Below are 16,895 nucleotides of genomic sequence, written 5' to 3' on the forward strand. Positions count from 1 at the left end.
ATTAAGAACCACAGCTGCACCTGTTGGAGCTACACTGCAAGTTGGTTCTTTCCTTAAAGGAAGCATAGGAGAGAAATTTCAAGTTGGTTAAGATCTAAACCAACATTCCGGGGGGGGGGGGGGGGGGGTTCAGGCCTCCAGCTACACGTCCTATAACTAACCACTGAAATTCGTAGAAGAACAAATCTTTAATGGCCCTTGAAATAAAACATTGATGACTTATATACAGGATTCCCTTACTTGAACTTAAAGTTAATAACCAGTGAGTCAAAATAAAAGTATGTACCCTTTATCAGCTTACGGACACAACATGTAACACAATAACTTCAGGTGCAATATGGACATGTTCTCTATAATACCTATCTTGTTCTTGCTGTGACAGGTCTTTTTTTCTTGCATCACTAATTAATTACACATGCTTTGCCAAAATCAATTAGCCCTGCACTGTAAAAACAGACCAGCTAAGGTAACCATTTAAAAAGGTTATAACTGATTTAATTAGGTTATTTTAACCCTAAATCAATTGGTTAAATATGATAACTGGAAGTGGTAAGATTAATCAATTAAAAAAAGTTACTTCAACCATAAAAAATTGGTTGAACGAGAAATGGTCAAAACAACCTTTTTTATTGGTCAAAACAAACAAAGGAAACAATTTCTATAACCTTACAACCAATTGTAATTAGTTGTTTTAAGGAAATGAATGCTTTGTGGAATCGTTTGTTGTATGCATCTAAGAGACTAAACAAAGACATAAAAAAACAACAAATGTTCCTTTATTTTTAGAGTCAGTGTTGTTATGTCGTAGTAACATGCTTTTATGCAATGAATAACAAGCAGGACAAAAAAGCCACAAATACTACAAGTGCATCTTACCACATGCCCATATATATCACTTAATTGCTGCTGAACCTAAATCACAACAAGCCTAGACTATTCTAACCCGTCACGATTGTCTGTGTAATTGTATAAAAATATTCTTATCATCTGGTATTATAAACCTTGGGGCCACAAACAAAGCCCCATTCCTACGATTTTGTCCATATGGCTTTACAGCATGAATTGGCATGTAAGTTGCCAACATCTCTTGCCTTATAAGCATCTTGTCAGGCTCAAGCTCTCTACGAACTTCAAATGCGTGATGATGCCTGTTATATTCAATTGTCTTGTATTTGGTAATCCGGAAATATATCAGTTGATCACCAAATACAATAATTTTGGAAATGGTTCGAAATTCTGGCAAGTCGTCGTCAAATGCAAGGAATACTACAGCATTCTCTTTGCACTTGGTCCCTAAAATGATAACATTGGTAGCCCTGTGGTAACAATAAAAAGAAAAAAATTGTTTTATAAATATTTATACAATAACATATCATCTCTATTTAACAAATTCCTAAAAGAATTGACTGTTGTAATAATGATAATAACAATTATATTTTCGACATTTTATTAATTTTTCCCTCTGATTTAGTTTAGGACCTGTCAACTGAACAACTTTCAATAATTGGATAAGGACTGGCTGCAGTTTTAACTACGAATAGTGAATACTAGTATTGATTTTAATTTAATAAATAAATCCCATTCTGTGTTCAAAGAAGTGACTACTTGCAATCTCGATTATTCCTTGGACACCAAGCAAAAGATCTGTCACTTGCGAATGAACAAAATGATTTCGTATCAACTTACTTATACAATACATCTGTGTCATCTGCAGTTGGTTCCGTAGCTCGAAGGTCATTGAAATATTCAGCATCCCCAGCTATGACTGTTTTCCCTGTGCCTGATAAATAAAAAATATCAATGTGGATGTTTCAGTGCACTTTTAGACTTCTGATCAGGGTAAATCGATTCGTAGACAAAGTTCTGAATAACGTATTAATGATTCAACATTTTTTATAAAACCAAAGCATCCAATTTATTCAGCCATGATTAACTGACGTATTTCTACAGGTTTATGGAGAAAGTCTCTGGCAAAGTTTCCTTTTGAACGCAGTTTAAGGCATTGAAGCCGCTGGTGTCTCACAACAAGTGAGAAGGCCACATTGGTAAAATACCCCAGAATTCCAGTGAGTTGCTTGGATTATCTGTGTTTGGCTTCATATCTCATGCACCAAGATCTCACCATTGGTCCAACCCTATAAAAAGGGTTATTTTAAAAAAGGGTAAGTTATAAAATTAACCAATCACAGAAGAAGTGCAAGATACAATAGCTAATAATGTGTACGTGTCTATTTCTTGGTTATGTATAAGTAAATGTGTAGGAGGTATGCCACCTGCCACTTGAGAAGGAACTGTCAAGCTGGCTGCATGATTACTACTTTGAAGGGATACTCTAGTCCAAAAAACAACTTTGGCTCAAAAGGTAGTATTTGAACTATAATAACAGGAAAACGGCAAAAAAAGTGATAGCGAAAACTATAAAAGCCTGAAAATTGGCCTCAAAAAGCAAAATTTTTCTCATTTCGGGACCGGAAGTAAAAATGGCATTTTGTAGGGCACGTGACCCATGACGAAGAAAGAAGAACTCCTTGGGCATTATTGACTAAACACAATTATGGATTCTGGGGATTCGCGTAGCTCTTCTGCTTCTTAATCTTCGTTAAACGATAGTATAGGTGAAATTGTCGACAACATGACCTTGTCAGGTTGTGAGGGAACACAGCAGTACTTGTTTGAGCCTTACGATAGCGAGGCGAGCTCAGGAACAGACTCTACAAATGAGTCCAAGGAAGAGCAATTGGGGCAATTGCAAAATACAGACTGGTAAGCAATCATCATTCAACATGTTATCGAAAGTTCTGTTCACTTCAAATCCTCAATGTGATTTCATTGGCGATTTAAACATGAAAATAGTGACAATAAAATTTTCGCGTGGTAGAATGCCGATGTTTGTTTTTTTGGTTATTTCTCGTGTAACGTGCAATTGAATTTCCAAGGGGATTTTATCACGGGAAGGTGTTTGTATTTGTAGAAATCTTTGACATGTCAAGCATTCGCGATTGTCTTCATAATTGTAGGTGTAATTTGGGAAACTGTCAGCGACTGAATTTCATCCAATAGTGTGTCTGCTGCCCAGAAATCGACTGTGTCGTCGCTAAAAACAACGAAGAGGTAAAGGCTGAAGGACTTGCCGAGCCACCCGTTTGTATCACCTCACACCCAGGTTTCGAAGCGGTATGCTTGAACCGCTGGGTTATTCAAACGGCGTGGTACCAGTACAGACAACAATATCACGACTCCTACAAAGGTCCAGCGCACAAGCAAAATCGTCATATCGCTTATAGGCAGTTGACAAGATGGTGTTGTTGTATTTTAGGAAAACAAATTCGGGTTGTCCTTCCATCCTGTGCTGTTTGCTGTATTCGTGCTCACTTTCCTCCCCCAGGAAATGAAGATGACTTTGTGTTTGAAGGCTTTCGATTTCCAGACGAATAATTAGGACGAGAACTACATATTCTGACATTTATTATTCTTATGAGGCAAAATAGTGCTGTTGGTCTTTACATAAAGTTGATTTTACAAAAAAATTACCGTACTATTATATAACTGATGTAAACATGTACACTGTGGCATATGCATCCAATCGCTGATGTCTTCAAGATGTTCTCTTGATAAGAATGTGGAATTTGTGTTACAAATGTCATTGTTTTGAGGCGACTTTTAAGGTGCGTTTCCAACAGAGAACTATAATATGTATATTTAACTAAACTTCACAATGTATAACAATTACTTGAAAGACGTCACACAATGAATGTTTAAAATTTATAGTTTGTGATGGCATTTCCAGTTTGACAGTATTGACAGCAAAAGCAAATAATATTTAGTCGTTTCTACTAGTGAAGAACATCACTTCTTGAATCGCGATTTAACGGCATTGACTGCCATGTGCTTATCAGGGTGGGTGTAGTCTGATGACAGTGTTCCAGGTGCAGCAGATCTTGGCAAAACATGGCTGTCAAGTCCCTCAAGAATCCTTACAACACTTTCTATAAGTTCAGCAACATATCCTAGGTTAAGTAATATTTAATGGTGTTAGAATAACAATGTTTCAGACGTAATGAACTAGATTACTGGCCCCCAGTAAACCATATAAACTTAGAAAGTCGCCTAGACGTTACTTGAATGTTTACTTTATGAACTTACGGTCTGTTCATTTGACCAAAATCCTTTTCACCGTGTGTTCTCCTTTCTTATTCTTAGGGAAAGCAATGTTTAGCCGTTCAGTTCCATCTCCCAATTTGGCCTGTTCCTTGTCGCTGTTCTCATTAAAATGTAGGATGGCTATCTGCAACCCACAGCATTTAATTCTTCATGAGGAACAGTATATGACTCGTGCGTTTTGTATTAGATTATTCCAATTTTTCATAACATTGGCGTAAATATGACAAACCATTCGACTTGTTAGTCAATTGCAAATGCGATTATCACAGTATCAAATTTGTGCTGTGTATTACCTGCTTGTCATTCCATGATATGAGAAGGCCAAGAGTTTTGCGGCAAAGTGGTTTTGCATGGAATGAAACGCCTCAAGAGATGAGGTAGCAAGTTCTCCTGAGAGCTGCCTGATGTCCTTTCTTTGTCAGAAGCTCTATAAGGTTCTCGTAAGGTAGTGTACCTGCAAAATAGATGTAAATTGACCAAATTGACTGACCAATACCTGCGTACCAAAGGGTAAACGTTTCAGTTTTATTAGTTCTTGAATATATGCAGCAAAATATACCTGGTTTAAGCCACTTTTTTTTCCTTTCCCTTCCATGTAACCTGTCATGGAGACACTTCGGGAATAACGTGTTTTCGTGTCCTGAATGCTTGTCCATTATATGGTTGGTTATTGATAGCCATTTTGCTTCCAGTTATCTGTACTAAAGAAAAAAAATGTAACTTCTAACTTGAGCCCTGGAACTGAAGGAACTAATTTTGCACGAAATAGAGTGAAAGTAACTTTCCCTGTTTATCTCACTTGCTTGCCTCGCCTGTCTTCTTATGTTATTCCCACTTGTAGAAACGCCTTTTCTATGTCTCCGAGTAGAATATCTGTGAACATCCTTGCTCTTGTTAGTGTATCCCACATGAGTGGCTGTAAGGGTGGTCCTCTTTACATGCAGTCATTGATACTGTCGGCCAAGTTGTGAGATTTCGCGCTCGCATCGAGCACCATCCTAACTTTTGTAGTGGCTGCATCTTCTCTGATCACTGGCTTGTGTGGCATATAAAATACACGGTTTCCTGTCGGACTATCGGGCAGCTTTTCAATGGTCCCACCATCATACATATTCAGTAACATCATAGTCATTTTACTGATTATAGATGTAAAAGACATTCTTCCCATTGGCTTCCTTTTTTCTTTTCTGTTGAAAGAAATGAAGTGTGCAGGTATTAGTATCTTAAACAAGGGCAACAAAATGGAAGTGCCTAAGTATTGAATTTCATACTAATGTTACAGAATGGGAATGGTTGTCTTTCAGTTGGTTTGTCTGATTATGGGATACATCTCAACTGATGACGTCATGGCATGCATATATTAGCATAATTATTAAATTTCAAGCAGACCTAACTTAAAAACCCTGTAGAAAATATATTTTTAGAGTTTTTACTTTTTCTCAATCAATTCATGACCTTTAAACATTGAACATTCCTAGTAAGTGTCAATAACAGTTGTTTACACAGAAATATGAGTCCTTAAAGTGAAATAGAAACCACATAAATGATTTTGTAAGTAACAAAATCTTGGGGCATTGTCTTGAGAAAGTCTTTGAATAAGTCAAGTTCATTTTCTCTAAATCACTTTGCCTTAGTAAATTATTGCACTTCCTTCATCAAGGTAGTTTTTTCATGTTCTATTTTGAACAATTCTTCCTCTTCCCCTGCTCTGTGGCCTCCCCCTTCCCTCTTTCAGGCGTCTGGGGCCTTCATGATCTTCGTCATTGAAATAGTAGTCTCTCAATGTGTGGTATCTCAGAAAACAGGGCCCCAGGCACATATGTTCTCCACACACTGCACAGCCATAAAAAGTATCTACACGCTGTAGGTGAACTTTGCATGTAGATCTTTTATCACTCCTCACCAGGTGGTGAAAATGTTCTTGGTTGAGTCGGAGCTCGGGAGTGGGTGGCGGCCGCACTTGAGTGTCCCTTCTGAAGGAGTTTCCTTGAATCAAGTCACTTATCAATGACTTTCTGAAGTCTAGAGCAGTTCTGGTGGTATGATTTGGAGATTTTCTTTCCAAAATGTGTGCATTTGATACACACACTTCTATGAGATATAAAAAAATTTTGTAATACCACACTGAACCTCTCATTAGCCTTCCATAAGAGCTGACTCTGATCAGAAACATCAACACCTCCCATGTAGGTATTATACAGGCTAATCAAACCAGGGCGAGTAAAGTTTTGTTTTACCCAGTGGCCATTTACATTAGTGGATCTTTCCACAACACCAGAATCATCTTCACTTGTGGGTACAGTGCCTAAAAAACTGACAGGTTTTCTGTCATGCCATGTCACGCAAGTAAGTGTTTCTTTTTGTCTGTAAAGAGATTCTCCTCTTTTAAGACTTTTTACCTCTTTTGCCTTTACATCACAAATGTCTTTGGGTAGGCCTAGCCTGTTAGACCTCACAGTGCCACAAGCCAGAGTTTTTCTTCCCTCTAGCCCCTCAAACAACCCCACAGATGTGTAATAGTTATCCATAAACACATAGTAGCCTTTATCAAGGAACAGTTCCATCAGTGACATAACAGCCCTTTTTCCTAGATCTTTCTGGACTACATTTGCTTCTTTTCCAGTGTATACCTTGCTCCCTAGAACATAGCCAATGGTTGATTCAGCCAGCATAAAAGCCTTGATTCCGAACCTGCCAGGTTTTATGGGGATGAACTGTCTGAAATGAATTTTCCCTTTGAATTTGATCAAGGTTTCATCCACAGCAAGTTGCCTCTCAGGTTTGTATACTCCCCTGAACCTTAGTATAATTAAATCCAGCAGAGGCTGAATTTTGTATAATTTGTTAAAATTTGGTGAATCAGGCTCGGGAGCAAGAGAATTATCAACAAAGTGAAGGTAACGCAGAATCTGAAGAAATCTTGTTCTTGACATAGTGGCACCAAAGAATGGGGTGGACAGGATGGAGTCAGTATTCCAGTAGGAAAGGATATTTGGCTTATTTTTAATTCCCATACACAAATAAGCAGCAACCCAACCTTTCATTTCTTCTACAGACACTGGATACCACGCAGACTTTCCTGCAGCTCCTCGTTTCTGATTTGCATACAGATTAGTCTGTGTAACTAACAATTCCCATACCTGGTCAGTGAAGAACAGATAAAAAAACCTTTACTTGATGTCAAAGATCTAAGGTTCACATCTGCTGACAAACCTACGAATTCATTGAAGTCAATATCGTTCCTTCTGTTTATTTCTTCGCTCCATTCCGACTGGTCTTCTTCCTCGTCTCTTTCCGATTCTTCCTCTTCACTTTCCGATTCTTCTGACGTATCTTGAGCCAAATCATCTGAAACAAAATCTCTCCTTCTGACTCGGGGTGTTCCAAAACAGTGATGCAAGCCAAAGGTAAATTGTCTTCATTGATAAATTGGACTTCAATATCATTTTCATCGCTTCCGGAGCCACAATTTGTTTCAGCAGATCGTAAACACGCCGCCATTTTTAAAAAACCATTCACAAATATGCACTCGAAAGGTAAAATTTCTATATTTATTATTACAAACCATCGAACGGCCAATTTCTTTCTCTGCCTAAAAATATACTTCATGTAAACGAAACTAAAACGAAGCACTGGTACCCAAGCCTCAACAATTCCTCACAATTGCTTGCTATAATGACGTTGTATATTTCTACGCATATATGCGTAGTTGGTATGTTAAGGGTTAAGTAATTAATGTAATATTTGGAGAACACTAAAAATCTAGACAGAACTGATTGCTTGTTTTTGGATCAACTGAAAACTAAAGGTTTTAAACAATAATAATTCCAGTCTTACAATATCATAGGTATCAATATAACAACACTATACAAATTGGGCGAAGTTCAATACAATTTTGCTAACATCATCATGTTACAATGCTGACTGATTGAATTAATATCAACTGAGAAAAATGTATTGGCATGAATATAGAAAAAAACAACTTACAGTGTTTTTACTGGAAAGAACTAATAACTGCTCTTGCATTCAAGGTATAGTATTCTATTCACATACATTCATATTCATGCTCAGTTCTAATAAGGTATGGGAAAAGAGATTGATCAGCGGACTGCTTGGCTTAGGAAGAGCTCAAGATACAACTCACGTGATTTTTGGGCGGGACTGGGTGGGTCGTCCACCTCTTCGCGGCTCCGCGGAAAAACTGAGCAAGAAAGATTTATTTTTGCGCCAAACCAGAATTTATTATCGGTAATTACGTAATCGCACGTGAGACCGCTAGACTAGCCATAAAAGAACCCATTATTAGAGTTGTTCCGCACAAGAACGTTGCGTATGCAAATATCAAACTACTTACGTTGGACATGCAAATAACAATAACAGAAATGCGTGCACGCACCGCCTCGTAATAGCTATTGACTAAACAACTGCTTCGTGGTTGTTATTTTGATTTAATTATCAGGGCTGTTTGTTTTTGCAACATACTAAAGTAATCCCTGAAACAAAGTAATTCTGCGCTCTGTTAAAAAGGTACAAACTTTTATTACACTTGGTAGTAACTTCGCAACAATAAAAATAACAATGAACAGAAAACTAATTTGTATTTCTGTGATTTTATTTTAGATTTTCAATAAGCATGACATATCATTTCGATATACAAAATTTATTTCTATTATCATCTTATCATAATGTAGCTCAGTTCGATTCCCAGTGCATTCTACATGTCATCCAGTTTTCTCTCTAATTTGTCAAGAATACTTGACATTTTCTCTATCCCCTCGAGCGCTTTCGTACACATCTTCGTGTGCGTCGTCTGCGCTTCCATCGTTGCCTCCCTTATGGTCTTTGCCTTCTTTTTTGGAGGTGTTTCAGCCTCTGCTTCCGCCTCTTCTGATGAACTGGCCACAAAGTGGTTAAGCTTTTCCTGGCGCCGTTCCACAGGAGTGCGCTTCTTTGCATATCTCATTTGCCTGTCCACAACCTTAGCTGCCATACCACGGGCAGTGCTTTTGTCCTCTATAAATATTGTCGGTGGTCCAGTTGAGGTCGAAGCCAATCTCTGTGAATCTTTTGCTGCTGTTGTTGTTTCTTCGCGGACAATGCGCTGCATCCGCTGAATGCAGTAGGAACTCTCTTTTTCGTCTAGGTAAAAGTCAATCACCTTGGAGCTAAGTGGGAGCTGTTCGGCCTTCCCTCTTACAGACCTTAATACTGCGTTCCATCCGTTGTTCCCGGAGTACAGGTAAGCTTCCATCACAATTCTTTTTTCGTTCTCCCCAACTCTGACGCACATTTTTGTCCTTCCTTCGGCGGGCTGTTTTACCCGAGATGATGCCTCTTCGAACGGTCTCCATAATCCCGCCATGTTCGTTGGAAATCAGAAGAAAAAGGGCTTTCACATTAACAATTTCGGCTTTTTATAGCCAAAATTTTAGCTCGCCTAATCAGAACTTGGTGCGAAATCCACGCACTTGAAATGCAGGTGTTTTTTTGTCCTTTTGACAGTCAAAAAAGAATGCTATTCATAGCACTATCATGAGCTGGGCGCGGGATAAGCTGTTAGAAAGGTTTTGGACAACAGTCGGTAAATGTAAAGGTGAGGTGTGACTGCAGCACTATTACCCTCTTGTTGTCACCGACTTTTGTGCTGTTGCTGCTGTTGTTCCTCCGCAATGTCTTTAAAAAAATTGCAATTATCAGAAAAATTAGAGGATGAATTGGGCTTATTTGTCACCTCTCTATGAACAGATGTGGGAATGAAGTTCACGAGTTTAAGGCACGAGAAAATTTGCGAACACCATGATTATTGTTCTTTTTTGACAGCCGTAAATCATGCCTTTCATTCGAGACAGACTCTTTGTCCTTTTGTATCAAACTCACAAGGCGATCAGCTAAAGCCATCTTATGGAAATGAATCGCATAGAGTTTATACGAGTCCCAATTTTACTAAGAGTTCTAGCTGCCTTTGCTCGTTACTTGGTACTAATTCCCCCACCTTTACCTCTTCAAGAAAACAGGCACGAAATACTTTGCGTATGTACATTACTTACGCTTATTATAGTACAGTTACTGGCATTCCTTACATCAGTTCTACAGCTTCCTTTTGAAATTCAGCTACCACTCCGAGACAGACTATTCTATGGATTCCATGGCCACCAGTTTCAAGGGCGTGACCTCTTTGCACTTATTTCAAATCAAGAGTATCTCTTTTGGTTGAATACCGGTGAAACAACAGACTCATTCCTTCAAATGGCTCGAGAAACTGCTTGGCATTTCTTTATGATAACAAGGCGGGGCAACCCAAGGCAAAGAATGGGGCGCACTAAACTAAACGTTATTAACAGATTACTTCTTGTATTAATTTGGCTTCGGTGATACCCACACGTCCACACGCTAGCACTAATGTTTGATGTCAGTCCCCAGACGGTTAGTGCTTATATCTACCAGGGAGTCATAATTCTGTGGCGCCATTTCAGATCCTCTGTCATTTGGCCTAACACTAGAGTATGGGACGCGCTGCGCAATAATTGGCCAGAATTTCCAGATGCAGTAGGAAGCATCGACGTTACGCCACATGAAATTCAGATTCCCTCAACAGAGCCACAGAGAGAATTTTATAGTGGACACAGGCACTTTCATTTATTAAACACTCAACTAATTTGTGACAACACAGGTCACATTCGATTTTTACTGACAGGCTTTCTTGGAGGCATGCACGACTCCCAAGCATTCCGGGGCAGGTGCTAGATTTGCCGAACGGGTAGTGCTCCTAGCTGATAAAGGGTATCCTGATAATGTTCCTTTGCTAACACCGTTTCGTCAAGCACAAATACGCGCAATGCGGAACAACAGAGAAAGACATAAGGCAAGAAAGTTCAACAGAAAGCTTGCGAGAAAGCGCGTTAGAGTTGAACACATTTTCAAACAAATAAAAGATTTCAAATGTGCATCATCGATCTGGCGTCACCCGAGGTGGTTGCTGCCAAGTGTAATAGAAGTGTGTACCTATTTAACAGAGCGCAGAATTACTTATTTTCAGGGATTACTTTAGGAGGTTGCAAAAACAAACGGCTCTGATAATTAAATCAAAATAACAACCACGGAAGCAGTTGTTTAATCAATAGCTATTATGAGGCGGTGCGTGCATTTCACGTCTGTCATTGTTATTTGCATGTCCAACGTAAGTCGTTTGATATTTGCATACGCAACGTTTTTGTGCGGAACAACTCTATTGAATTATTTTAACCTCGCATATCATCATGAGTGTTGTGAATAGTATTCTATTCACACGCATTCATATTCATGCTCAGTTCTAATAAGGTATGGGAAAAAAGATATACCTCTACAATTATAATCAAACTAAACTAGTATGAGTTTCCATAACAACATCTCTTCAGTAAAGAAACGATAGTACAAAGGTTATAATCCTAGTGTAGTGAAGATACAGTGTTATTATTGTAAATCGTGTTTTTTTGGTAGTATCGTAGTATAGTATAGTATGCTTATATTGTAAGTACAGTTAAAACTGTAATTATCGCTATTAGTGTAAATCTGTGTTAGCAGTGTTTAGTATTGTATTAGTAGTGTTACATTCATGCTAATAACAATTTTAAAAAAAATCCATTCCAAAAACACTCTAGCAAAAAAGTATCCTCATTCTGCTGGGCGTTTCCTCTGCTCAGTAGCTGGAAAAGCACACACAAAACGTTTCAGCTGATTCATATCCTGCCATGGAGCCACCACATTCTCAGCAGAAGGCGTAGCAAGTCGTCCCGATGGGCCAGCATGTTTCAGAACCTTGGCCAGCTGAAGGTAATGTAAGGCGGTATGCCTCCTAGCCCAACCCACGTGTTCCCTAATCTCAGACAGATCCGCTCCTGTGAGGGCCAACATTATCGCACAACCCGAGCGAAAGCCATGCAATGTCTCACCATCATCAGCCTTCATCTGCTTGAGATACACTTTAAGACCCGCATCTGCTGCTGAAGAACTAAATGGGGAATCTTGGACACCATTATTAGAAGTTGTCGGACGAAACAGATATCCCTTTGTTAAATCAACGCCTAACTCCCTTGCCACTTTTACATATTGCTCAATGCCCTTCACAGGACAGATGACCGACTGGGGATTTCTGCAAACACCAAAGACATTACTGTCACCATCCCGCAAAGTCTTACCCCAGTTTAGCCTCCAACGCAGACGTCCTTAGGGGTTCGTTACGCGTTTCCTCCCCCACGAACGTCTGCTGATTCGAACAACCACTTCCGTTTGTCAACCGCACACCAATCAGAAGCTGTTTCCCAACTTTGGGTAAACTCGTGTTTGTGATTAAAAATATTACCTGGGACAAGATGGTGGACTTAAATGCGGTTTTTGGTCATGTTTGCGAAACGTTTGGTATAAGGGAGTTGAATGCATAGCAAAGAGAAGCCATAGTGCAATTTGTGTAGAAGAAAATTGATGTGTTCGTAAACTTTCCAACTGGTTATGGGAAGTCACTTATTTACCAAGCTCTACCATTTGTTTACGATTCAATTCCTGAAGCTGCTGGTCATGTTGTTGTGGTTTCGCCGCTCGTAAATCTTATGAAAGACCAGGTAGACAAACTGGCAAATCTTGGAATTCTTGCTGCTTCTCTCAGTGAAATCAATGAACAAAAAAAAGGGTGTTTTGGAACGAAAAATTTCAATCATATATGCAAGTCCGGAAGCCTGGAATTCAGAGTTAAAAAATGTTGACGGGCCAACGGAACTCTTGCAGTTCACAAATAAATTTGTAAAGTAGCCTTCGTACCTTAGCTCTGCTTAATGATGTTTATCTTGATCATGAAGGGATAAAAACTCAAATATACTGAATGGAGATTTTCTTAATTATCATTCCAAGCCGTTAGGAGAAGTTTTTCATATGCCATTGAAATGCTAGCTCTGTGGCATTTGTTTAGGTTTACCGGCTCGGATTAACTGCAAGACATCAGACAGCGCTAAATCAATGCTTTCTATGAAGGCATAGGATCCGTGGATTTTGTAACTCGTGATTTCATGCTTATCTGCAGTAGATTGCAGGATGTTTGTTTATTACGTATATGAGAGTCTAATAGATGCATGTCTTTACGAGACATGCGATATGTGCGACACAACAGTTGATCGTTGTAGTTTTTCCGCGACAAAGCCTTCCTCTGCTGTTGAATCCTTTCGTAATGCTTGGTTTGTAAGCCACCTTTATCAAAGTCTTCTTTAATCTCATCTTTGAGCGCAAGAAAGGTACTTGATAGTTTTCCACAACGAAGGAGTCGCTTGTAACAGTGCGGAGCGCAGATGAGAGATCGATCAACGAAAATTCTGTCACGTCGATGTCAATGTTCAGCAGAATTTTTTCCAAAAATTCGAACTCTGTCTTTACCCAAGGTAGAGGCACAAAGAAAACAGAATAAATCGCTCCGAAAAACCTTCTTAGGCGTTACAACCATGCATAGATATAGAATGAGAACGTGGAATACGAGGAATACTTTTGGCGATCATTTCGTTGAAATATCTCCACGGGTGATGATTTCCGTTGTTTCGCAGTATATGATTGGCTGTACTTGTCACAATGAGTCAATGCTGATTGGTCTCTTTAGACAAAGACAATTTGCCGACGAACGGAAGTGGCTGTTTGAATCAGCAGACGTTCGTGGGAGAGGAAACGCATGACGAATCCCTAAGAACGTCTGCATTGGAGGCTAACCCCAGATATGATTAAATAAGAACCCATCATCATTTGAAAAACGAAGGATCTCCGGAACTTTTACCTGACCAAGATCTCCTGGATGGTCCCCACTAAAGAACGCCAACTTAAAATAAGCTTGGTCACGTACAATAATGAAACGGTCAAGTTTCGACTTTGATCTCGCAAGCTCGCCTTCAAGATACTTCGATAACTGAGTCAATTTGTCCACAAAGAATGGCGTGGCTTGTTTCGGAGTAACAAGGGCCTGTAACTGCTCTGCTGTGACAAGACGAAGGTAATCTTTTACCAATTTATCAGAGGCTGGGTTACCAAGACCTAGCCGCTTGTCCCATTCTCCGTCCCGACCAATGGAATGGAAAATCGATCTTAACTTTCCTATGTAAAAGTCCACAGTCTTGTATGACAATCTCAAGGGGCAGCCACATGACTGTTTACCACGCTGACCCAAAAATTCACACATATTGAGGTGTACCTGTGTTTTGCCATGCTTGTCTTTAAAGATCAGGAAGCGACACAAGTCCCTAGGCGTCACTGTGGCGAGAGTAACAAAACCCAGCAAAACACCAAGAAAAGCTTCAAGTTCCCTCTGAAGAGAATCCTTCTGCTTTTTATAACTGGTTGCCTGATCCAGTTACATTTTATTTATTTTAAGTTTCAGCAACTTAATTACAACTTATGCACAGCTTCATTGCTTCATTAATTACAACTTTCAACTTAAATAAGTTTCGAAAAAAAAAACGTGCAAAAGAAGGAAAAGAGAAATTACAGGACATTGCTTAATTTACAATACAATACATTAAAGAAAAGGCTACAGTAATCCATTAAGCAAAAATTTCCGATAAGACCTTTCGAAAATTTCTTTGCTAAAAGGAACGGTAATTTCCACTTGACTGAACCAGTCTTGCTCCATGCCCGCGCGGGCCAAATTTCCCGTCAGGATTCAAAATGGCGGATGTGCAGTCGTTCTTGTTTGCTTTAGAGTTAAGTCGACGATTTTGCTTTAACTATTGCTAACGATATGTTAGAGGACAACGACGACGACATGGTTGTGTTAGCTGCCGTTAGCTGCTTCATGCGAAGAAAATTAACCCGTATACACCACATGACGATCAGTAGTGTCAACAGGGTGTTTCGTAGGGTCGTGAAGGCAGTTGTTTCCATGTCTGGTCAGTACATCAGATGGCAGAATGGTGAGTCGTGACGTGTAAGATAAAATAAACAAACATTATCAATGTGAACGCTTGCATTTGTAATGGATTGGTATAAACCGTTCTTTGTATGCACAAATTTACAGTGAATCAAGTTCAAGAGATAAAGTTGTCTTCTGAGGAGGACGGGGGATTCCCTGGCATAATTGGGTTAATGGATTGCACTCATATTCGAATTCGCGCCCCAGAACACGAACCAGAAGCCTATATCTGCAGGAAGAAACACCAATCAATAAATGTCCAGGTGATTGTTTGATACCAGTTAGATATATTACACAGAGATAATATTCTGGTAAACTACGTGTGAATGGGCTATTGCACTAAAAATTCTGGACTGGCCTTTTGTTGAAATCCATTAGATCCATTAAATGTGTTTAACTGGTGTTGATACCCTTTCTATGGCCCAAACCCGAAAAATGACACCCTATTCAAGGGGAAAAACAAAACCTAAGAATGGCATGAATGGGTTAACTTTGTTCCATTTCTGTTAGTAATGGAAGATAAGCATCAAGCATGGAATACTAGACTAATCCTAGATTCGTTTAGCTGGGCGTTTATGCACTCTACTGATTGGGAACCTCAAAAACCATACCCTATCCCGCGGCACGTGCCTATATAGCCCATATATAGAAGAACTTTACTCAATATTGTCTCCCTTCACGCAGGTGTATGAATCGGTACCAGTGCCCATTAGGTTAACCTAACAAAATGCTGGGGGGGGGGGGGGGCAACCCTGCTATGGACTAGCATCCCATCTAGGAGGGAGTGGTGATGCTCCTAGTTGCTTCATACTACAAAAAACTGGGCTAAGCTCCGGCACAGATGAGCCACCTGGGCTCATTGAATTTGTTGGACACAGACTGGCACATTATTTGTGATAAATAGAGACAGCTTTTTAAAGATTTTTAGAAACAATTTGCCATCGTTGTATGGTAATATATAGTTCGATCGTTGATGTAACAGTTCCCTCCTCCAAATGCTAACGGTAAAGTGACAAAAAAAAAACGTACCAGTGTGTCCCATGGTTAAAGTAGGAATTGAGTATGCAAAAACACAAGCATTAGCTTTGTTTTCAGCTCGTATGTGATGACAATATGGTGTTTACTGATGTTCTGGCCGGTTGGCCCGGCTCAGTGCATGACTCGCGGGTCCTTCGCAATTCAGTGCTGTGGAACAATGCTGCCAACAAGTTTCCTGGCGATACTCATTTACTTGGGGATGGTGGATACCCATTATTAAGGTATCACAAGGCAATGTTGTGTTTAGCCTGTTCCACATTCTTCACACCTTTTCACATTATCTGAACACCTGGAACAAGCTGTGTTTCAAGTAGTTTCCACTGCCTTACTTCCCAGGCTGGACAATTTGATATATTCTTCTCACTGAGTTCCTTGCATTTAGCGTTTTTTTTTTATGAGAAGTTGACTTCTTTGAAGTTAAGGCAGGTCATGTTTGATAATAAATTTTTTCCTCAATTCTCATGACCTGCATCATTAATAATAATAATTAAACCAATAATATTAAATAATGTAAATAAATCTTTTGAAAAGATGTTTTCAAGAGGGTGATTGAACTTTAATACAATACAGCGATTAGACTTGATTATGCATTAATGATCTTCACCTTGGGTTAGTCACCTTGTCATGGTGGTGAAGCTTGTGAGTCTTGATAATACCAAGAGCTATGCCAGCGGGGGCTTATGCTCCCAGTATACAGTCCAACAATGCTGGATTGGTCAAGGGTGAGAGCCTTGACTAAGAACAACCACCTGGCCCTCCAGGTTTGGGCTTTGATGTGAGGATA

At 39.4% G+C, this 16,895-nt stretch overlaps 1 protein-coding gene and 1 long non-coding RNA gene across 2 annotated transcripts; one reads left to right on the forward strand and one right to left on the reverse strand.

The window, feature by feature from the left end:
* Positions 1-2,269: 2,269 nt before the first annotated feature.
* On the forward strand, positions 2,270-4,154 carry LOC146455628 (uncharacterized). Its single transcript, XM_085094008.1, has 2 exons — positions 2,270-2,763; positions 3,018-4,154. The coding sequence occupies exons 1-2, from the start codon at positions 2,633-2,635 to the stop codon at positions 3,058-3,060; spliced, it is 174 nt and encodes a 57-aa protein (XP_084950134.1). The 5' UTR covers positions 2,270-2,632; the 3' UTR covers positions 3,061-4,154.
* A 315-nt stretch (positions 4,155-4,469) lies between these two features.
* On the reverse strand, positions 4,470-4,881 carry LOC146455629 (uncharacterized). Its single transcript, XR_014858983.1, has 2 exons — positions 4,721-4,881; positions 4,470-4,615 (listed from the first exon to the last, which is right to left on the reverse strand). It is a non-coding gene; the product is annotated as an uncharacterized LOC146455629 (long non-coding RNA).
* Between the last annotated feature and the right edge of the window lie 12,014 nt (positions 4,882-16,895).

This window comes from Pavona decussata, unplaced genomic scaffold (assembly GCF_977016875.1).
Source record: "Pavona decussata unplaced genomic scaffold, jaPavDecu1.1 SCAFFOLD_272, whole genome shotgun sequence".
In the NCBI taxonomy this organism is placed as follows: Eukaryota; Metazoa; Cnidaria; class Anthozoa; order Scleractinia; family Agariciidae; genus Pavona; species Pavona decussata.

Coding starts and splice junctions, on each gene's coding strand:
- LOC146455628 (XM_085094008.1), top strand. CDS start 2,633: ATGACCTTGTCAGGTTGTGAGGGAACACAGCAGTACTTGTTTGAGCCT. Junction 2,764..3,017: donor CAATTGCAAAATACAGACTG/GTAAGCAATCAT, acceptor TCATAATTGTAG/GTGTAATTTGGGAAACTGTC.